Here is a 23,861-nt window from a genome sequence, read left to right as displayed (position 1 = left end):
ATTATTATTAATCGCTTATAAATAGTCTTTTTTTTATTTCCGGCAAAAAATTAGTATTCGGTAGATATTAGAATCCTACATGTGTCCCATATATTATATTTAAAATAAAACAGTAGATGATTAAAATACTACCTCTGGTCCTAATTATAAGACCCAGTTAACTAATTTGAAGAGATTAAGGAAGTAAATTAAGTTAGTTATTTGTAATAAATAAGTGTTGTCATTCCTAAAATATCCTTGCTAATTAAGTGTATTAGCTAGAATTATCATTATTAGAAGGACTATCTTGGAAAAAAATGTATGAATATGAGAGACAAAATGGATTGGAGTCTTATAATTAGGACCAAATTAAAAATCAAATGAGGTCTTATATTAAGGATCGGAGGTAGTAGTTATATTCATATATAGATATAAAAATTTCATATTTAACAAGAAGAATTAATTTAGGTGACAATGATTGTGACTACTTAAATACGAGGTCACATATTTATGTGAATACAAAGAACTACCTCTTTCTCATAATTTGAGTTAAATTTGGATCAGTTGAAGTCTTAAATAACTCAAATATGGGATGATTTGTCACATACTATGATTATTTATTTTAATTTTTGCTAGCTTGGCTTACTTTTTTTCCAAGTAGTATTTTTTTTTTTCAGAGAAGGTAAGTGATTGATGATTTGAGTCATCTGCTTCGCCCCATTTGGTTCGTGGGGTTAGGCAGTGGAAGATTGACGCAATTAAGGCGTCCTCATGTTTGGTTTGTGTCCATTTTAAATTAATATTTTTTATTATTTTTATGGCTTTTCATTGGTTTATTCAGACGACTTATCAATTAATTTAATCAGTGTGATCGGAAAAAAAAATGTAACAATGTGCTCTCTCTCTCTCTATATATATATTCTGACCTATTTAAAAAATATTAATAGTATCCATCAACTTAAAATATTTTTTTTAATAACACTTAGTATTCTGAACTGAACCTAAAATATTATGAACGGATTTTTGCAAATCCAGCCCTGTAAAATGTTTTTCATTTAACCTGTGGATGCACAAATTTTGACTGATTTTACTATTTTCCACGCACACAGTCCATGTCTTTTTTTTTTTTTTTTAAATTGGGGATGTACAAGTATTCTAAAAAATTGGGGATGTTTGGTATTTAATATGAACATATTTCCTAACAAAAATTAGAATACTGGTTCGCCATATTATAAGGGTTTAGACTTTTTCATCAGACCTAACTTCTATTAATTAATCCATGTCTTAAACATAATCATCTTAATTAAAAACACAATAATACTATAATTGTAATAATAAAAAGAAATATTAAACAATGGTTTGGCTAAGTAAAACAGAGTTAATATCCTTCAAATAATATCGTGAGTTGGAATCTTGTAAATAAAAAAAAAATTATGTTTGGAGATTTATCTTAGGCATGATAATACTTGAATTTACACTAATCAAACCAAAATATTTAGATAAAAGCAAGGGGCAAAAAAGTTTTCGACATCCACACCAGGTTCTTTTATATCAGTGAAAATACTGCCAACAATTATAAGATAATAAAACCCAATTCTATGTAGTCGAGTCATTTGGTTTATTTGTACATTATTTTCTTTTTTTTTTGGGTTTATTTTTGTATTCAATAATAAATATAATAATATATTATTCCTTTTGGTCCACAATATTCCATTTCAGGAAAATAAAGTAATTATACCGGGGAAAGGCCTTTTTATACTTTCCCATTCAATCAAGCTTTATTTAAAAAGAAAAACACTGCTCATATATATTCTTTCACTTTAAAGCCCGTGTTTGCCCTAACTCCTAAGAGATCGAATATTTTTTTCCTTAAAAAAAATGGTTTTGGAAAGTAAAATTTTTCTGGCAAAATTATACCAAAAGCAGTAATTATTTGAATAACTATTGAATGTTAATTCAAATGATAATATTGAAATAACATATGAATCGTATCAAAATTGAATCCATCTAAAATAAAAAATCGGAGCTTCTTATTATTTTTTAAGCATTTTTAAAAAATTTTATGGCGTTTAAAACGATTGATTACCATAATTAACTCTTACTTTTTTCCCCTACTTTGTTCGATATATAATTTTCTAATTTGACAATAAGAAAAGCACTTTTTGAATAAGTTTACCAATTAGTAACATCAACAGAGATTATCAAGTAATTTTGCCAAACACACAATTGCTTCTTCCTTACGTTAGTTTTAACTCGGCAATATCAAACGAGCCCTGGTCAGTCATTTGTAAATTTACTCGGCAGCTATTAATTTTTTTTTTCATATTATATTTTTTTATAGAAATTTCAAACTCATAATTTTAGTTTAAAATAGAACTAGAGTTTAGCGTTATTGGGTGACAAAATCCATCCGGCAGCTATTGAGTTACATTTTTATAAAATTATTTAGGCCATCAAAATACTCCTCTGGTCATTAATATAGGACCTAATTGTTTAAGTTAATTTTGATTCTAAATATAAGACCTATTTTTTATATTTATCAATTTATCTAAATTATCTCTATGTATACTCCCTCAACTATAATCAAGTAAGTGAGAGGTGGAGGATATTAAGAAAGATGATTATGGTGTTTTCAAAAAACATGTCATATTTATTATAATTAACTAACTTACATAATTTTCTTAATTTAATCAAATTAGTTAAATATATCTTATATTAAGAATCATAGTAGTATTGAATAGGCCCAGAGGAAAAATTATGAGCCTCGTGAATTGAAAATTGAAAAGACCTATTTTTTTTTCCTAAAGTGAAAAAAAAGGTAAATTTCATACAAATTTGACCCTTTTTTGATGACATTCTTTCCAACTACACAAAATATTGCACAAATTCAAGGGATCTAAAAATAGTAAAATGGTTATTGATTGATTGATTAATTAATATTTAGTGGGTGGGCATCATCAATTAATTTGAAGACTTCTCTTTATGTTATATCAAATTGATGTAGGACTTTGGCTCTTTAGTAGGCATCATATAAAGCAACCTATTCTTCCTTCCCCTCAGCTTGCAGATGTTGCAAATGGGTTTCCACTATAAACTATCTTATCATGTCATGTGAAACTCACAGTCAAATTTAAAATTAAAAATAAAGCCAATAACTATATTATCTGAGAATTTTCCTAATTTTATAAAGCGTCTTTTATCTGCTAACAGCAACACTATTAATTTTATTAACAAAAAAATTACTGATATTAAATTTTAATTACTAACAGAATATTTTAAATAAGGACATATTAAATTTTTTTAAAAAAAACTAACAGTGACAGGCCAAAAAAATCGTCATTTCAATAAATTGGGTTAAAATTAAAGGATTAGAAAAATATTCTACATAATTAAGAGACCAAACTAAAATTTTTATATAGTTTTACCTATAAATTAATAATTGAAGTTTGATACTTTGATTTGTAAATAAAATCGATAAAATAATTATTTCCTTTTTTTAAAAAAAAAACTTTGGATCACATTGTAGTTTTCCCTTTTAATATGGTGCGAAAGCTCCCTTTCCCTGGCATTAACTAATCACCAGGTTTCATTGGGCAATCATTCTAATTTCTAAGCATTAAGGATTTGAAAGTTTCTGAGCCCTACATTATTGCCTAATTACCAGCGTAAATAATAAGGAACGATCACTTTTTAGATTTTACATAAATCTCAAATAGATTCGTCGTACACGTGAGATACTGAGATCCCGGAAAATCTATCTCTTCTTGGATTGTTCCCACGCAAAATGAAAATAGTAGTAGTAGTAATAATAATAATAATAATAATAATTCCTATGTGTCTAGGCTGGACGGCTAAAAATATTTTCCTTCCTTCTTTTGTTCTGTCAAAATCTACCTCAACATAACGAGGGAGATGTATCAAAGTAGTTGGTAAGTCAACATTCGAATCAAGTGTTCTTGTTTAATACTATGTTTAATATAATATGTTTAATAGCTAACAGTGTCTCAAATAAAATTATAAAAAAAAAAGTCATTTAAAATTTATTGTCCAAACTCCATAGGTGTATGAAGTTTGCTTAGAAACCTAAATGCAATATATATTCAGCATACGTAACTCTTTTTCATCCTATGCAACTTATTTTTAGTTATGTATAATATGAAAGATATTTGCATATATTTGTAGATATAATGCACACAATTGAAAAATGATTGCACCCACTCAATGACGTAAATTCTTAAATATTTTTGGATTATAAATTCTTCAATGATAAATTTTTTCAATATTCTCTTCGAAAAATTTATGATAAGTCAAACAAGGACCCCTCCATTTTCTTTCAAGATCTTCTAACCAAATACTTAATATAAAAGGAAAAAAAAATCTCTTTTAACTGGGACAATAACATTTTCTGTTAAAACTATTTTAAGATATTAAAAAGAATAACTAATTCACTAAGTTTCCCAATCTTTATATTGTTGATAACAAAACAAAAGTAGCGAACGGATTAATATATTTAATTAACAGAGAAAAAACACATATTCTAAGTTTAAAATTAAGAGGAAATATAGATAAAATTAAGGGCCTGTTTGCTTTGAGAGGAGAGTAGAGAGGAGGGGAGAGAGGGGTAGGGCAGGGGAGCGGAAGTTTTATCCTCACTTTGTTTGATTTGATTAAAAAGAAAGGGAGGGAAAGATATTTAATGATCCTTTATTTGATTCAAAGAGGGGAGGGGAGGGATAGTAATAATCAATTTACCATTTTATCCTTACATATTAGTTTATATTTTTTATTAATATATTATATAAATTAATTTACATCTTAATTTAAATTATATAATTTAATAAAAATTCAGTCTTATCATGTTAATATGTGCATTAAAAAATTGGTACTGTAATTTTTTATTCTAATTAATATAATAATATAATTAAAATAATCAAATCAACAAATTTCATATGCTCTAAGAAAAATGAAATTTTATTCTTTGGGCTATCTTTTTTTAGCTTTAAAATATATTTATAAGAAACAATTAATTTTATAATATTATAATTTTTTATTTAAATAATTTTTTATAATATATTTTTTAATTATAATAATTTATATATTTTTTATTTTTTACTTAGGATAATATATTTTTTATTTGAAATAAATATTATAATAATATATTTTATGGATAGAAATGGAATATTAAAAAAACTATAATGGTATAATGGTCTAAAAATTTAGCTTCTATCCAAAAACCCTCAATTTGAAGGGGAGCTAAAATGGGGGAGGGAGAGAGGGGAGGAGAGGGGAGGGGACATTTTGGTTTTCCTCCCCTCCAAAATTTTTAACCAAATGAGGGGAGGGGCTCATTTTTCCTCCCCTCTCCTCCCCTCCCCTCCAACCAAACAAACCCTAAAATTTTACTACTTCTTGTCCTTAATATAAGACTTTATTTGATTTTTATTTTGGTCTTAAATATAAAATCTTAATCTATTTTATCTTTCATATTCATTTATTTATTTATTCAAAATAGTCTTTCTAATAATGATAGTTCTAACCAATAAACTTGATTAGTTAGTATATTTTAGGAAAGATAACATCTATGTATTAAAAATAACTAACTTAACTTACTTTCTTAATTTACTCAAATTAATCAACTAGTTCTTATATTCAGGATCAGAGGTAAACAGTTTTTTATATACTGTTACTACTTTTGGTTTTTAATGTACTAATCTAGTCCTATTTATAAGGCATTTCCAACATGTTTTACACGGATCAAGAAAAACCTTAAACTGCATTAACTCTTAATTAAAATATAGCAACTTTTCAATTTTATCCTTATTTAATGTATACTCCTTTAAAAAAAACTGTTTGCATTATAATAAATGAAGGATAATATGGTACATTTATAGTAAAAATTTAATGAAGTAACTTATAAATATGACCAAAAAAACTTTTTTTTACCCTATAAATAGGACCAGAGGAGTAAGAATCAGTTTAACATTCAATTTGATCTTAAATATAAGACTTCAGTCTATTTTATCTCTCATATTTATTTATTTTTTTTAAAATAGTTTTTGTAAGTAGGTGTATATATTAAATGTTTTATTAAATTGTAGTTCTAACTAATATATTTGATAATAAAAATATTTTAAGAAAAATAACATCTATCTATTACAAATAATTAATTTAATTAATTTTCTTAGGTACTGTTTGGTGTGAGGGGAGGAGAGAAAATATTTCAATAAATTTTATTTAAAAAATTTGAAGAAGGAAATTTTTAAAACTTTAATAAAAAGAAAAAGTAATATAAAACTATAATAAAAATTAATTGAAAGCTTTTGATTCCACTTTTCAATTTTTTAAATCTAACTAATCAAAAATCCCCCCCTCTCTTTTTCCATTTCTCTCATATCAAGAGGGTAATTGACTCTTATATTAAAAATTAAAGGTAGCATATTTTTTCGGCCAATAATATATTAATAATATGGTAGAAGGAGTGTTATTATTATTTTTTACCGATGGCTAAAAAATATTATTTTTATTCTATATTAATAATATGGTAGAATGAGTATTATTATTATTATTATTATTTTTACCGATGGCAAAAAATTATTGTGTGCGAATGGCTTGAGTCCGTGGAAAATGAGATTAAAAAAAAAGGGAAATTAAAAAAAGGAGCCCGTGGAAACGAATAACAAATAGTGAATGCCTCACCCGGGCAATTCGTCAAACACCCTACCCGCCATTATATCAGACACCTGACCAAATCCCAGACGCTTCGGCGAATCTTGTGAGTATCCATTCCTTTCCAATTGTTTATTTGGTACGCACTAAGCACTGTCTGCTATCTTTAACTATTTATGCTCGGGCTTATTTTCCGCCATTCTACTCATGTAGTCTTTGTCTGTGGGTACTTGATTCTGTTTTCGGTGACATTGATACTGGCTGAGTGAGATTGCATTGTAGAAATATATGGAGCACCGTATCTTTTCTCACTTGTGCGTTTAAGAAGTTCGTACTTCATACTATACTCGAAAGCGCATGCGAGACCTACAGAACACAATGTAGGCTGTGCTCTGTGCTGTAGGTGCCGTTTCTGAAAGGATAACATGTTTGGCTGACTCGACATGATATGAAGTGTTCATTCGAAACTATTGATGCTTTGCATAACTCTTCTTGTTTGCTTCCCTCCAATACTGCTATTGATTTAATTTCTGATTATTTTCTAATTCTGGAAATTCTGAATTTGTCAACATGTTCGGATGCCTTGGTCTGTTTTCTTTTGCGTTGAGAGGAACTGAATGATATTGCAGTGTAGGGAACACATATTTGCGTTCACTTATTCACTTAACAAGCTCATTTTATTCAGGGCTTTTGAAATTTAAAAATGCTGTTTGTGTTTAATAGACTTTGGCATTGGCACATGGGACATGAAGGTGCCACGGACACGGCAACGCAATATTCATATGTAATATAAAAATGTTGTGTCGTGTCTAATAATTGTTTTACATGTGTATGTTCACTGCTCCTTTTTCTGAAGTGCCCTTGATTCCTACTCTAGATGCATAGACTTTCCTATTTGATGAGGAACCATAGAGTAGATATTCCTTACGTATGGAACTCTTCGGGATGGGTTTGAGCAATAGTTTGGACTGCGGGCTTAGGCATATAACAAAAAGCTCATCTAACCTTAGGCTGCACGCGTCAGATTTTAATTGAGGTGTTCCCTGACCCATTTATTTTAGCAACTTTTATGCTACCTGGGTCTTGCTTTCAGCTGTCCCTCACTTGATGTCATGTGATTCTGTTTGTTACCAGCCTCCCATTGGATTCGGCCAACACATAGTTGTTGGAAATAAAGCCTTCATTTTATAGCCCTCCTTTTTGACAGTTTGATCACTTGCTAACTCCCTAGTTGGTCTTTGTGAAAGCCACGTGCAATTCGATTATAGGGGTAAATCGACCTGTGGCATTACATCTGTTAGATTCAACTGCTGTTAAGGTTACCCATTATTACAATTTGTTAAATCTGAATTGAAACGCTTGTTTCCACTGGTCTTTCTGGGCACTCCAGATAAAAAGTTTTCTATTCTTCTTATTTCCTCTATTCATTATGTATCTTATTATTATTCAATTTGCTCGGTTGCATCAATTCGAAAGTGTTTGGACCTTTGCAGATCTCTTGGATATGCAGAGCATAAGGAAGTCTATCTTGAGACATATAAATTTGAGGAGGTCAAATGAAAGATGGTTTTTGGTGAGGGATGAGAATGTTCTGATGCAATTGAGATGCCTTTGCTCCTCAGCTGATGCCAGCTCTGATGTGATATTGGATCGAGTTATTGGATTGGTGAAGAACTATAATAGGATTAACGCTTCTAAGGTATTAGACTAATGGTTAATGTGCAAATTTAAATTGTGTCAATTTTATATTGCTAACTTTAAATCTGTTGCTCCATTGAATATGCACTATATGTAACGTCTTCTTAGAACCATCAACGCTGATATGGATGCACGACAGTATCTACTATCTAGGTTCCACTTCCATTTGAAGTTAAGTTGTATTGGAAATGAATAGGACTTGGCACGGTTCTATTTTTAAGTATTAATGCCTTATTGAATGTTTTTATTTATACTCGCTTTGGGAAATTTATTTGTAGGGTACAAAATAAAAACTTGGGTGTTAGCTAGATGGGTTGTTCTTGTTTTTCAAGGCAATGCCCACTATAGCTAGGGGATATTTCACTCATGAGCACGAACTTGGTAACAATAATTGTTCTTGGAGACTTTCAAAGTCAAAATTCTTTTCAAGGGCTAAATTTACCACCAACGCATCCTGAAATCATCACTCATGTTTTTAAAATTCACAACCTAGTCTTCTCTATGCTACAATAATGTTGTAGATTTGTGATTATAAGGAATAGGAATTGTAATTCTAGAAGATACCAGTGGTACTATAGGAAATATAATTTTGGTCTTTCTAAGAGATTTTTATTTTCAAATTCCTTTGGCTCATTTTCCCCACCTTTGGGACCTTAAGTGGAAATTTTGCCTATGACTCAGATCTCTACCAATGAAGGATCGTTAGCAGGAATTGATGTTACTTGTACTTCACTGTGTAGGTTACTGAAACAGCTGATTTTCAGAAAGACTTGAACCTCGACAGCTTGGACAGGGTGGAGCTTATTATGGCTCTTGAAGAAGAATTTTCCATTGAAATCCCTGATGAGAAGGCAGAAAAGCTAACTTGCTGTGCTGATGTTGCGAAGTACATAACCTCTGAAGCTTCTCAGAAAGCTGCTGAAAAGCCCTGACTTCTTGGCAATATTGCCTTGACGTGGTATTCAAAAGTCTCCTATTTCAGCTATCAGAGTTCCTTTAAGTCAGCCATTTTTCAACTACTTGTGTCGTTGGTTGACCTATCTGCTGCTTCAACAAGTTCTTTGTTGTTAGAATCATGAAGACTTAAAGATCATAGCGATTGAATTTTGTTGAAGTTAAGATAGGTTAGTCTGGTTGAAATGCTGTGTTTGTTGATCTTTTAGATGTTTCATAGATGCAGTGATCAGAAGAATTCTAAGCACAGAAATCATTCAGTCTAAAGATACATAAGCTAATCAAAGACGGGATTGGTTTTTCCATGCTTTTACCTTCTTGTTTATTGATCCTGGTAGCAAATGAAGCAATTTAGAATCATTTTAGCCTTCTATATGACAAAATGCCAGAAGTGTTTTGCATTTAGAAACATCAAATAACTCATGCAACCCAAATGCATTTTACAGTTTTCTTTACCATAATGTTTAAAATCCATGCAACTCAATACTGTGACTAGAGCGCCATCTAAGTGAGCCATGGGACTCTTCCTTGTAAGACTATATATAAGACTGTCTCACATTTAATTTACAAAATATACGAAAAGCAGGTCAATCATAAACAAACATATCAGATATTTGAAAGCACATATCTGAGACTTGTTCATGATTGATTTAATCTGCTATATTGCTTCCTCTCTGTGTTTATCCATGCAAGGGCTTGGAAGCGGAATGCTGGAATCTGAAGTTGCCGGCACTGTAAGTTCGAATGCCATTCCCAAAAGTTGATAATACGAGTTTCTTGTGTCTCTTGATATAAGCTGGCTGGCACCGTGAGTTCCTTGGGATCTGCTGAACTTTGACTCTGCATATTTTTTCCAAGTTGGGAATTGCATGCAAGTGTGAAGGAATATCGATCATGAAGTCTCCATATTCATCCGTTACACCTTTTGCTACCGTCGACTTTCCTCCCCCCCGGCCGCCGTAGCTGTCGCAATTGACGGCCACCAAAGCCCCTGCATAAGTTTGAGAATTTTTGAGTGTTTAAATCGCTCCAGAAATAAATTTGTCGAGCCAAATTAATAATTTAGGACCAGAAACAGTAATTAAAAACACTTTTTTAATTTTATTTAGAAGTCACTTCTAGTGTGTTTTACTGCAACCAAAAAATAAAAAAAAGAACTTTCGACATCATTAGCCCTATTTTAAAATTTAATAACTTTTCAATATTCTTACCTCTATCTCTTTAATATAGACACTTTCCAATAATAAGTGAGGTGCAAAATTATATTTTGATGTAAAAAAGTTTAATGATATGACTTATAAATAAATTAAAAAGATTTTTCTCTCTCCGATTTACAAATAAAATAAGAGAAGTGTAATGATTTTTTGGGTACAGTAAACAAAAAAAACGCAATAAAGATTGATTTTGAGGGTGAATGATAAATATTTTTGCCATCAGTGCTTTTGAAGATTAAAAAATAAATGTTGTTATCTAAGTAATAATTAAAATGATAAAGTAACGTCCTTCAAAAAGATCATAGACAAGAATTATCTTTCTACCCAACATTCAAATATGACAATAAATATTGTATACGTCATTTCTCTAGATTGGAAAGAGACCGTTCTTATGGTATAATTAACCGAACAGAGCTTAACTGTCTTAAATTAAAGTTCAGATCGATGTTTTAGTTCCATTTCACCCTTGAACCTTGTTTCCTGCTCCTTCGGTTCATCAACGTCTAAGAGAAGGTGACTCAAACATTTAAACCTGTAAAGTTGGGCAACATCTGACTAAAATACTGATGGTGACCTATCATAATTGTTAATTTAATGCTATGGGTTTTCCGACGTTAACTATGATTTTGAAACCCCTTTATTATATCTAATCAATATTTATTATTCTCAGCGATGTGTCGCTTATGATATTAACAAAAATCAAATACCATTCGAACATCTTCACTTTCCTTAATACAAACCACGTGCTCCTGTTGTTGTCTCATTTTTGCAGTATCGCTTAAGATTTAAGGATGAGAATTAACTCAATTCTTTCAGTGATATTTTAGATTTCTATATATATATATATATATATATATTCTAATTTTTGTTTGGTTTGCTATCATTTTCTTTCTATCCTCCATGCAGATCATTCTTTTTGAAGCAGTTTAGCCTTAATTAGTCTGCAATATGATTGAGTGAATATGAGACAACACACACAAATATATACGTCTGTGTGTGTGTGTGTGTTTCTTCTTCAAAATTGAAGTTTCACCAAAAACCAGAAAGCAAAATTACTCAATATTGTCACCAAATTAATAGTGAAACGCCAACAGCTCTCGAGATCTACACAGTAAGTTCACTGCTTTAATTTGAAGCATATATATATTGTTAACCTTAGTACAACATCTTAATCTTGACATAATCCTTAATTAATGTAGTAACTGACATATACTAATGTACGTGTTTGTGTTGTTACAGTGAATTAATTTTCCCAAACTAAAAGCAAACACATGACTATTAGTGATTAGCTTGCATATAGCTCTCTGATATAACAGCATATCTTCTTTCCGGTTTTTAATTTACGCATATATATTAATAACCCAAAAAACCACAACAACATATAAACATTAAGTTTGTAGTTCAATTTGAAAAACAAGCTAGATCTTAGAGGGAGTAATATGTAAGAACCTTGTTTTCAATCCTTTTAAGGAAATAAAAAAAACACTTCAGCATATCCAGATTGAAGAGATGGGAAGAGATCATCATCAAAGGAAATTAAATTTTAATGCTGTGTTTGGATTGAGCAGAATATATGGATAACATTTTTGGCAGAACAACTAAAAGTGATTCCAAACACACACAAGAGAAAGTAATTGATAGCATATACCAACATGTTCAATAAAGACGTGCGAAAGCCTAAGAAATATTCATGCTGTTAGATATTTGGATAAATGAGAATTGAGTTTATTTTTCTCCTGGGAACCTCTTAACAAGTAGGAGAAGTAGGAACAGAATTAAGAAAAATAGTTAGGATGTTCTGTAAAAAATATATCATATTAACTAATCTAATTAACAGCTGTAATCTATTTAAATTAATTAATTAGGTTTTATATTAAAGATTAGAGAAGTAATAAAAGTAATATAAGTTGTGAGTTTGATGAAATATGAACACCATATATATGTATGCTCGCGCTGCAGAAACTGCAGAATTTAGAGAAGAACGAGCCGCCGCAGAAAAAGCAAAAGGGTTTGAGATATGTTTATGTAGGTACCTGGAATTGGCCATGCATGAAGCTCATCGGCTTTTCCATGCAAATTATGGGCATCACAATGAACAGATCCTGTCACAAGCACTGTGGAAAGCTTCTCCTCTCCATATCCAGCCATCTGCACCATCTCTTCTCTGCTCAGTAACTCCGACATATCTCCATCCACATCCTCTCCGGCGGCTAATGCCGGCGCTGGAGATTGAAGAAGGAAGAAGATGAAGCAGAGGTTAAGAAGGAGCATCACAAGGGCGTGAGAGCCGCAAAAGTTAGTCATCATCTTCTTGTTGGCGCTTATTTGTGTTACGTAAGATATTCAAACCCAACACGGCAGGAAGATATATATAAGCAATGCCTTCAGGAGGCAATCCCATTGATCGTTCAAGTTACGCTTTTGCCCTTATTGGTTTGACTTTATTATATTATATTTACGTAATGGAATTCAATTTTAAACATATTTGTAAGCCTTCCATTACAAGTTTTCTCACCACATAATATAATGCTGTTACTTACGGATAACCAAACCATGCATGCGTGGTAAACAATATTAATCACTCACTTCTTAGAAAGTTTTTTAATTTAAGATTTCCTGTGTTTTTTTTAACTAAAATAATAAAGTTTGGGGTTTGGGTGAAATCCATAGGAAAAACTTTATGTGTGCACTTTTCCCGATTTTTTCAGTAGATCCTTACAGTGCACTTATACAAAATTGTCAATAATATAGAGCAATAGAAGGAAATAAATGACCAATTCATATATATTTGGAGTATAAATATGGAATAATTTTAAATAAGATAAACAATTTTTTGTCAAAATAGTAATGTATCACTTTGGTTCTGATCATGAAAACAAAATTTCTCTTAATTATAAAACATGTCATTAATTTTGTATCACTAGTTTTACCTCTTATTAAATGTTGGTGCATGTTATTTAATTCTTAAAGTATGCATATTTAATAGGAAAAAAAGTTAGAAACATATTAAATTTTTAGATTGAATCAAATGAGTTTCAAGATTTTTTTTAATTTTTGTAAAATATGTTGGAAGTGATTTATAAAAATAAAATCAAAGTGGCACTAAAACTATAGTTTAACTAAATACTTGAGAAAAGATAAGGACTAATTAAAGTTGGTTCACTTGAATGTATTTGAACAAGGAATAAAGAAGAGAGGAGGGTAAAATGGGAAGTTAGGTGACCAAGAAGAGAAGGAAAAGAAGTTGGAAGTTGGGAAGGGAAGTTAAGGCTAGGGTATTAACTAAGTTGGTAGCCTACCCTTCTGCCACAAACATATAGTTTATTTAATTAAGAATATTCTTTAATTAATTAGAGAAAGTTAATTCACTTTATTATAATTAACAGAATTTTTGTGGTGTAAAGGCAAAACAAAGCATTATTTACAATTGCTTGAGTTAAGTAATAACGTACACGTATGTTTTTGACTCAACCTTGGCAGCTAAGCTAAATTCAAACCCTCTTTCTCCCTTTTCTCAACCCATCCCAACTATCCCTTCTCTCTCTCTCTCTCTCTCTCTCTCTAATATTGTCGCTTTCAATTATTCTCTCTACTTAATTAATCTCATTTATATACACGCATGGTATATAAAATTTACTGTCATTTTAGCTCTTTATTTATATATAATTTCATATTCTCCCTCCAATTCTTGTTATAAATTTTTAGGAAAAAATGGATGATTCTGATAACACAATATGTTTGGTATGAGAAAAAAAGAATGAGAGAGAAAGAAAATTTTAATGATATTGATTTGGAAAAATTGAAGAAGTGAGTTTGATTTTTTTAATTAATTTTTCTTACTATTTTATCCTGCATCTTCTATTAAAATTTTATAATCATAAATTTTCAATTGTTTCAGATGAATTATTAATTTTCTTCTCCTCTCTCTTTCCCTCCATTTCCCTCATAATTGGTTGAAACAATTATGACATTTATTCAGAATTAATCCCTTCACTTTCATGTTGTTTTTATTAATTAATATGACCGTCTTTCGTTCTCGTAATTAAACAAAAGAGAGCGACACATTTTGGTTCGTTGTTTTTAAAAATTAAATGCAAGAAGAACAACATATACGCTAGCTCATGCCTTAACTGAGATTTTTGATATTTTATATCTAAAACTTATAAAAGAATAGGTACTGGCTTGGAAAGAAAGATTATAGCAAGTAATTATGGCTGAGCGGATACATGAAAATGACGGCAGAAATGTTTAAAATGGATTATATAATAGTGAATTAATGCGAAGCAAAATCTTGTTAATTAAATTAATTAATTTGACAGGACATTATATATATATATGGGAATATATAACATAAAGCAACAGCAATAATTTTGATAATCTACAGCGAATTGATATGGCCAACTTTGTGACGAGAAACTGTACGGATTTATTAAAATGAAAAATCTGCAAAACACCCGTATTATATAGACACACGCACGCACACATTACATCAAATCATAATTATAAAATCTTGTTTGTAAATTTTATAATGATAAGACTTCATTTATAAGCTATAAAGTAGGTTTTATAATTTAATAATTAAGACCGAAAGTAATATATATAAGTAATATATATATATAAGTATATAGAATGATTATGTAAGCCAATTTTTTTATTATTACCTTTTTTTCTAAATATATATAGGAGCTGATTGGGATATTTGTTTTGGTCTTAAATATAATATTTTAATTTATTTTGTCTTTCAACTTTATAAAATTTTTCTTCACCTATTCCTATTGAATGTATGTATGAAAAAAGGATTTTCATCAATAGAATAACAATAAGATGGAGTATTTTAAAGAAACTAATAGACATGTATTACAATAACTAATTTAATCAACTTTTTTAAAATCCAAATATTACAGTTATCTACTTTATATATGCGGGATCAAAAAGAGTAAAAAATGATGAGTATAAAAAGATTAAAACACCCTTAACAGTTATTTTTCCTCCTCCTCCTTCTCCCCGCATTCCCATAACCTCTTTCCTTCCATGGGGGTTTGCAGACATGCCCCCACATCGTTCTTGCGATGATTGGCATTTGAGTCACTTCGCAATTCCTTATATCGCAATAATACCTTTTTTTTTAAATTGGGATTTTGGTTCTAATTTCCAAAGCTTATTATCAACTATATCATCTCTCCTTATCTTCTTATATATTTTCATGTTTTATAAATTTTTTTCAAAAGAAATTATATTAGTTAGATATTTCTCTGAAGCAATGGCCACGTCATCACTCCCGGGGTGAGGAAGCAAGTCCTTGTTCTCATAAGGGATCACCATTGTTTTTTGATTCCAAGCCTCTCTCATCGACATGTCCCAATAATTTAGATATTTCCACAAATATTTTCTCACGACGGGAAAATGTATGCCTGGATATTGGGCCGAAAAACTTGGGCTTGGCCCGATAAACCTCTAAGACGCTATTTTGGTCTCATTTTTAAGTTACATCATTCTCCCTTGCGTCTCGACTCTATAATTTAACTGTCTAGAGTCCAAACCATCACAAGAAACTTTGAATGATCTCCAATATTTATAGAAGTAGCTTATAAATTTTTTTTAATCATACTAACCTTACCGATTTAGTGAAAAAGGTTAGCCCTTAGTTGATAATGATACTTAAATTTTGACATTTTTCAATGCTAATTCTTTCAACATTAATTCTTACATGTCGTTTAGATAGGAGAAAATAACTCATGCAAGTTTCAGGCGAAAAAAATTACATACTAACAAGTCCTCCGAATCTCGTTTAAATATTTAGATTCTAAGCAATTTATTAAGAGGATGTTTGGATAAAAATCAAACTACAATTTTAAAAATGATTTTATGAAATATGAAATAATATATAAGATGAGACTTGTCTCAATTTACACGAAAACACTTTTTAAAAGTGTTTTTTTTATCCAGACACCCCTTACTCAACTTTTGTAAATATGAAAATTTGTTTTGACAATGTTAAATTAGCATTTTTTTTTAAATTGCTTTAATTTGCATAGCATAGCCATCACCAGAAAATAAAACATCTGTAAGAGCCATTTGAGAGGCTAGGATATAAATGAGAATATAACTATTAGCCTCCTCTCTTCCATGGCTTCGCAAAAGGATATTTTGATTTGCGGTTAACGATTAATTAGGTACTATTTATTCAAATAACATACTACTCCCTCCGTTCCTTATTATAAGAGACACTTGATGCTTATGCCATGTTCCTATATATAAGAGACACTTACAAGTTGTCTCTACTTTTTTGTATTGATTTACTATTTTACCCATATTTATTATCTCCAACTCACACTCTCTCTCCCTCCCACTTCTCTTTCTTTTAATAATTTAATTATTCTCTCTCATGCTCTCTCTCCTTATTAATGAGGGCATTTTTGGAAAAAAATTATACTTTTTATACATTAATTGTTCTTAACTAACTTTAACTGTTTTTTTGATCAACGTAATTCGGTTATTTGTCTCTTATAATAAGGAACGGAGGGAGTATAACTTAGAATTATTGGTAATTTGTCTTTTAAAATATTATTTGCATAATCATTACTACATATTAATTCCTTCAATGTATAAAACAGCTTGATCCTAGATTCACTTTAGTTACTCAAAATTTTAATTTTTAGAAATTAAATATCACATATTTATATTCAAATAATAATCCTCGTTCTTATTAATGGCTTTTTTGCCAAGTGACTCAAGAATGTTTTGACCAAAAAAAAAAGACTCAAGAATGTGAAAACCGTTAAAACTGAATTAACTTAATATATATTTTCTTCTTCATAACTAACTTATAACAATGTGTATATAAACTAGCTAATAAGCTATTTTAGTTACTGTGTGCGTAATTCATATTTCATTATAGTAAAGTGGAGTTTGTTGAAAGACCGTTGAAGCAGAGAGAGCTAGTGGATGGCCGAGTTAGAGCCCGAGTCAGCGGCTCAGGCAACCGCAGGCGGAAGCGGTGGTGGTGACGTCAGAGTCTTAGATGAAAACATGCTGTTTACGATGGCTAACATCACAAGGATCATGAAGAAGGTCTTACCAGATGGCACGAGGATCACTCAAGATGCGAAAGAATTGGTGCAAGTGTCCGCGACGGAGTTCATCTTTTTCATCATGTCCGGCGCCCACCAAAACTTCCCTAACACCGATGAACGCAGAAGCCTTACCGGCGACGACATCCTCCAAGCCATGGACCTCATGGGATTCCACATGTACAGCACATTACTCGCTAGATACCTTTACAAGTATAGGGAGTGGGACGAGAATCAACGCCAGATGGCCGTTTGGATAGACGGCGATAGCGATGATGCACAGGAGGAAGATGCGGAGATAACTGGCGGCGCTGCTGATGGTGACGACAATCCTGATGATATGGAGGAGGAGCCGGAGATAGCTGGTGATGCTGGGATGGGAGGAGGCCAACAGAGGATTATCGGTGCCGGCAACGACGGGGATCCGAATCGCAGGGAGACGGAGGAAAAGGAGAAGACTGACGCTGTAATGGGAGAGAGGCAACAAAAGCAGACCGCCGGCGGTGGCGACTTCGACTTCGACGAAGACGACGTGCTTAAGTGGTTGAACTTGGACGCGTTTGAATCTGGAAATGGATCTTCAGGGTGAAATAGTATGTAGACGATCGACCTTAGGGTTTCAGTCTTTCTCTTTCCAATCGGCAAGTTCATCAATTTTGAAGATACAGAGACGCTTATTAGGGGATCGTTATATTGAACTACTGATATGTGAAGTGTGTACAACGTTCTTGAAGCAAGGTAGAAATTAACCTGATTCTCCAAAGCAAGCCTGGGATACTCCTTTTAATTTCTGTTTGCTTTCTTTTTTTTTAAAATTAATTTCTTTAAATATATTTTATGCCCATGTTGCCACTTTATTAACAGAGAAATTTAAAAGGACTGTTATATTGGAACTTCATTAATGTTTCTGAGGTTTATGAGATTAAAAGAAAATCACGATCAGTTCGTTGTAAGTAATGTGACATTTGCTGTTGAGAATGCAGAGATTATGAATACTGATGAAATTAATATCCCATAGAATTCGTGCATATTTCCAACTTAATTAAGTTTGGGGTGTTATTAATTATGTGACATTTAGGATTAATGAATATATTTACACTGATATAAAAAATATTTGATCGGGTTTATTATTATTCTAGATATAATGATGTAGTTATAATTTACTTTTTTTCTTTTAAATGAGTATTTAAGATATGAGTTCTCCCATATATTAAGGGTTGGTGCGGATATTTTTAATATTTTTGCGGCTTAAATTAGAGGAAAATGTTAGTAAAGGAAATATGTTAGCTGTTAAGAAGCTAATAATACAAGGGAGACAAAAATAACGGGCATGTCGTACCATTAACCTCCACATTTTGTGCTTTTTATATATTGCGGTATTTTCCCCTTAAATTCTGAAAGAAAATATTTTTTTTTAATGAGTTTAATTTGATGCATGCCATATGTCCATGGGTGTATTATTATAATGAAGATAAGTCTCATAGTTATATTTAAACAACATTATTTAGCTTATAGATCATTTGCGCGCCAATTTAATTTTAACCGAAGGCATCGACCAACTTCATATGCATTTACTAAACAAGAATATATTTGCATTAGCCAACGTGTTGGCAAAAGCAAAATATATATATATATATATATATTTATATTAGCCAACGAAACTGAATATGTAGAGCTATACTATGGATTTGTTTTGACAAAAAATGCATGCGAAGAACATTAAGTTGCATGTTAAATTCTTTGATGTGCATGGCATGATCACTAGATAATACTACTTTCGATCCTTAATATAAAAGTTAGTTAACTAATTTAAGTAGATTAAAAAAATTAGTTAAGTGAATTATTTGTAATAAATAAATGTTCTCTTTCCTGAAATATTCTTGGTAATCAAATGCATTAGTTAAAACTACTATTATTATAAAGACTACATTAAAAAATAGATAAATATGTATGAGAGATAAAGTGAATTAGAATTTTATATTTAGGACTAAAATAAAAATTAAAACTAACTTTTATATTAAAGATTAGAAAGAGTACTTAAGATATGATGCGTGATGCAGCTAGGATTACCACTACCACAAAACGTGATTAGATGGTTAAATGACGAGGGGTTTGGGTATTTGGAAATGGATCTTCATGGTGAATTATGTAGACGATCGATCTTAGGGTTTCAATCTTTTTCTTTCGAATCGGTATTATCTTATTGAGTTTCATATTTGATGCGTGCGACGTAGTTAAAAAGAAATGTTGTTCTTGACGTTCTTGGCTCACCCGTTTCAAAAGACTTATCCGCAATGCATGTTGGGAATTGCCATTAATTATAACTTAAATGAAACATTTAGTTTTTTAATTTTATATAAAGTTTAATTTAGCCTCTTAATTTTAAAAAGTATATTTTTAGTTTTTTTAACCATAAAATCATTAGTCTTAAATAATAGTTTTTTTTAACAATTATGATTTTTAAAATTTAAACTTAATATGTTATTATTTGAGAATGTTAATAGTTAGAAATTTTTATGCTTATAATGAGTAGAAATATAATTTTATTTTTATCTTTATATTCTCTTTTCTTTAAAAAATTTAAATTACCTTTACCGCAAAGAATACTACTCTTAATTACAACTTAATACGCCAGCCTCCTGTATTGATTTCGCCGGTGAAAGCAACATTCTTGAAGCGCAGAAGACTCAATGGCCGCGTCAAGGGATCAGCGAAACTCAGCCGGCAGAGGCAGCGGCGGAAGAGAGCGAACCTTTTCGCTTACGAAAGTCGGAGATACCATGAAGAAGGTGTTACCGCCAAAGACGAGGATCTCTAAAGAAGTGAAAGAAATGGTCGAACAATGCTCGACGGAGTTCATCGTCTTCATCACCAGCGAAGCCGTCAAGAACAATAAGGACTTCACGCTCACCGGCGACGGCATCATCTCGGCGCTGGCTCACCTCGGATTCGATGATTACGTGGAACCACTCCAGATTTACCTGCAAAAGTATATGAAGCCTTTTGAGGCGGCGTATAAGGCGATGGCGGGGACGAGTACCAGCGCTGTGACGGAAGGGCGGCGTAGCGAGACGAGGGACGGCGACTATCCAAATGGGATTCTTAGGGTTGGGACTGCTGAGGATTTTCAAGACTTGACCGCTCTCATTCTGGTTAATATTTACTAATACGAAGCACAGAGATTGATATTCCAGAGGCAAGTTTTGAGTTTGACACTTTTATTTTGTTACTTTCTTTAATTTCTTCCCTCTTTATTACTTGTTTCATACTAAAATATTCGTGTCCATATACAGAAAAGTTTACGAACATTTGATCCTACAATACAAATGATATACGTACGTTTATTTCGTCTTCATTTTTCTGTGTACTATTTTCTCTTTAAAGATTTTTATGTTATATATATATATGGGTGGAAATTAATGTTTATGAATAGCTTTCATCGTTGAGAATGCAAAAATTATGGGCAGTGATTTAGCAAATGGGAATGATCAGAGTTCTTATACAACTTTTAACTTAATTGTAAGATGCATACATTTAGCACGATCACCTATAAAATATCTGATTTTATTAAAGTTGTCAAAAGCATATATAGAATAATACATATAATCTCTTTTACATGTTAATGATTTCTATTCATTTTACCATATTTTCTAATAAAAATTAAATATTTAATCCTTGTAATTTAACTACTGCGTTCAATTTGGTCTCTGCATGCAATTTTTCCAAACCATGCGATCTTCGTTATAGTTTGGGCGGGTAAGATAATATACCTTCTTGCTGGATGAGCCGTGTTGCGATTGGGGATTTATAAACTAAACGGGTTTATCATATGAGATTCAGAAGAACAAAAAATCAAATCTTTCTATTTAAATATATTTTTTTAATAAGGAGGGCTAGAGCCCAAATATTTTCTTAATATTAATATGAACATAATTCTGTATTTTAAGTATTTTTGGATTGGCCAAACTCCTCTGAAAGGGGGCATAATCGGATAATCCCATACTGTGATTTTGGGCAAACATGGGTTTCCAGGCCTCCTATAAATATAAGCCCATTTATTTTCAAACCCATGCCAAGTAGCAAAGTTTGGTCCGTTGAGGTCATTATTTTCATTGCCCAGGGGGAATTGAGAAATGAGAATGTGGAATGAAATTTTTAAAAGAAAAGTTTCAAATGTGAAATCATATATATGGCTCTAAAATATAGATGTTACTCCGATTGTGCTTAATATAGAACTAAATTAGAGAGTTGATATTAGTCCTATATTTGTAAGACTTATTTCATATGGTTTAAGAAAAAAATACAATTAATTAGGTTTTATATCAAAGATTATAGGAGTATTAATTAGGATAATATTTACACCAATTTTTTTATATCTATGATGTCAAGTTCTTCAATCAAACATGACTTTTTAAATATTAGCATTTAATAGCATTTAATTATAAGTACATGTGAAATAAAAAAAGATACATGACCCTGTTTGATTGGAAAACTTGACATAATATACATAAGAAACTTGACCTAAGTTTTTTCTTATTAATTACTTCTTCAGTCCTTATTATAAGACCCCATTTGACTTTTTATTTGGTCCTAATTATAAGATCCCAATCCATTTTGTCTCTTATATTTATACCTTTTTTTCCAAGATAATCCTTCTAATAATGATAGTTTTAGCCAATATACTTAATTAGCAAGGATATTTTAGGAATGACAACACTTATTTATTATAAATAACCAACTTAACTTACTTCCTTAATCTCATCAAATAAGTCAATTGGGTCTTATAATTAGGACCGGAGGAGTATTACATTTGATTTTTAATATAAGAGCTGGTGGAGGCTTGAGGGTTGGAATTGATCCTAAATCTTCAACTACTTTGTCTTCTTATTTTATATTTTTTCCTTCAAAATGATCCTATTAATTGTAAAAGGTTCCTATTGAAGGATAATTCAAATGTACATGATTAAATAAAGTATTTTAAAGAAGCCAACAAATTTTTATTACAAATAATCAATTTAATTAATTTTTTTTAAATATTTAAATTAGTTATATAGTTTTTACATTAATAACAGTCGGTAGAAATGATTACAAAGAGATGATAAATATTTCATATAAAGATAAAATATTAGTTCTCCGTGGGTTTAATTATATTGGACCTTGGTTGATCCCTCATGCTTCGCATGCCACCGACGGTCATATAATTTATATTTGAAAAAATAAGTTGACTCATCTAGAGTCGGTAATATGGGTTGGACCCGCGGGTCGAACCCGCCAACCCGCCAAAAGAGGCGGGTTAGGGTTGGCCTTTGGCCAACCCGCCACCACCTGAAAAATATGAGCCCGCACCGCCATAACCCTAACCCGCGGCGGGTTGGCCCGCCAACCCGCGGGCCAACCCGCGGGTTAACCCACCTTTTTTTTTTTTTTAAAATAGATAACAAAGACAAAAGTAAAGCAAATTTTTACTTCAAACTTTATTGTCATTAGAAATAATTAGATAAATAAGGTTATTCAATATTGCTCATTGGTTTCATTGAAAAAAAAATGTGTGAACTTGTGTATTATCATGTTGGAAAATTGGACAATCATATACTATTTGTATTTTATTGTGTTGTAATTTTTATTTGGATGTTTCTAATATTTTATATCATTTTTAGTATTTTTATTTTGTATTATATATAATTGCTAACATTTAAAAAAATAAGAAAATTTAAAAAAAAAAAAAAAAAAACAAAAATAAAATTTTGGCGGGTTGGTGGGTTGGCCCGCCAACCCACCTTGACGGGTTAGGGTTGGCAAAATGCCAACCCGCCAGAAAACGAGCCTTTTGAACCCGCACCGGACAACCCACAACCCGCCACGGGCCAACCCGCAACCCGCGGGTTGGCCCGTTTTACCAGCTCTAGACTCATCATTATATCTTTGAATAGTAAAATAACAGGTTGAATGGACAGTCAAAAGTATCCAGCTGGGTCAGAGCAGAAATGGTGACCATGAAGAGATAGAGGAGAGAGTGTTGAAATTATGAGTACGAGCCAAAAGAACAAGTTGAAAGTTTATATAATCCAATATTGAATAATCAAATCAATTGATGACTTTGTGGAAGATAAGTTGAAGAATCTACGTAAATACATTAGAGTGTGGTGGGAAAGAGACAGAATTTCCTCCACCCATGAATCGCAATGGGGCCCACCACTCCTCTCTAGTCTCTTCTTCGTCACATATGTGAAATAGCCAAGTCATGGGTTATTTTCAACAAAGCAAACTTGTAGGTATCATA

General features: G+C 31.2%; 4 protein-coding genes across 7 annotated transcripts; 3 read left to right on the top strand and 1 right to left on the bottom strand.

Moving 5' to 3' along the window:
• The first annotated feature begins 6,687 nt into the window (after positions 1-6,687).
• LOC114714378 (acyl carrier protein 3, mitochondrial-like) lies at positions 6,688-9,610 on the top strand. 4 transcript variants are annotated; one of them, XM_028899113.1, is made up of 3 exons: positions 6,688-6,751; positions 8,139-8,344; positions 9,084-9,610. In XM_028899113.1, exons 2-3 carry the CDS (start codon positions 8,150-8,152, stop codon positions 9,273-9,275), a joined length of 387 nt encoding a protein of 128 aa, XP_028754946.1. In that variant the 5' UTR covers positions 6,688-6,751; positions 8,139-8,149; the 3' UTR covers positions 9,276-9,610. The 4 variants fall into 4 exon arrangements, with proteins under 4 accessions (XP_028754946.1, XP_028754945.1, XP_028754944.1 ...); XM_028899112.1 differs by lacking the exon at positions 6,688-6,751 and adding an exon at positions 7,290-7,474; XM_028899111.1 differs by lacking the exon at positions 6,688-6,751 and having other exon boundaries at positions 8,062-8,311.
• Positions 9,611-9,698: 88 nt separating this feature from the next.
• Positions 9,699-12,815, bottom strand: LOC114714404 (uncharacterized). Its single transcript, XM_028899143.1, has 2 exons — positions 12,545-12,815; positions 9,699-10,288 (listed from the first exon to the last, which is right to left on the bottom strand). Exons 1-2 carry the CDS (start codon positions 12,813-12,815, stop codon positions 9,978-9,980), a joined length of 582 nt encoding a protein of 193 aa, XP_028754976.1. The 3' UTR covers positions 9,699-9,977.
• A 4,641-nt stretch (positions 12,816-17,456) lies between these two features.
• Positions 17,457-18,170, top strand: LOC114714402 (nuclear transcription factor Y subunit B-1-like). Its single transcript, XM_028899142.1, has one exon. It carries the CDS (start codon positions 17,457-17,459, stop codon positions 18,168-18,170), a length of 714 nt encoding a protein of 237 aa, XP_028754975.1.
• Positions 18,171-20,271: 2,101 nt separating this feature from the next.
• On the top strand, positions 20,272-20,748 carry LOC114714401 (nuclear transcription factor Y subunit B-1-like). The gene has a single exon (XM_028899141.1). It carries the CDS (start codon positions 20,272-20,274, stop codon positions 20,746-20,748), a length of 477 nt encoding a protein of 158 aa, XP_028754974.1.
• Positions 20,749-23,861: the final 3,113 nt, after the last annotated feature.

The sequence above is a fragment of the Neltuma alba genome, unplaced genomic scaffold (assembly GCF_004799145.2).
Source record: "Neltuma alba isolate B1F8T4 unplaced genomic scaffold, ASM479914v2 tig00011501_pilon, whole genome shotgun sequence".
In the NCBI taxonomy this organism is placed as follows: Eukaryota; Viridiplantae; Streptophyta; class Magnoliopsida; order Fabales; family Fabaceae; genus Neltuma; species Neltuma alba.
This window is presented reverse-complemented; position numbering and strand designations above follow the sequence as displayed.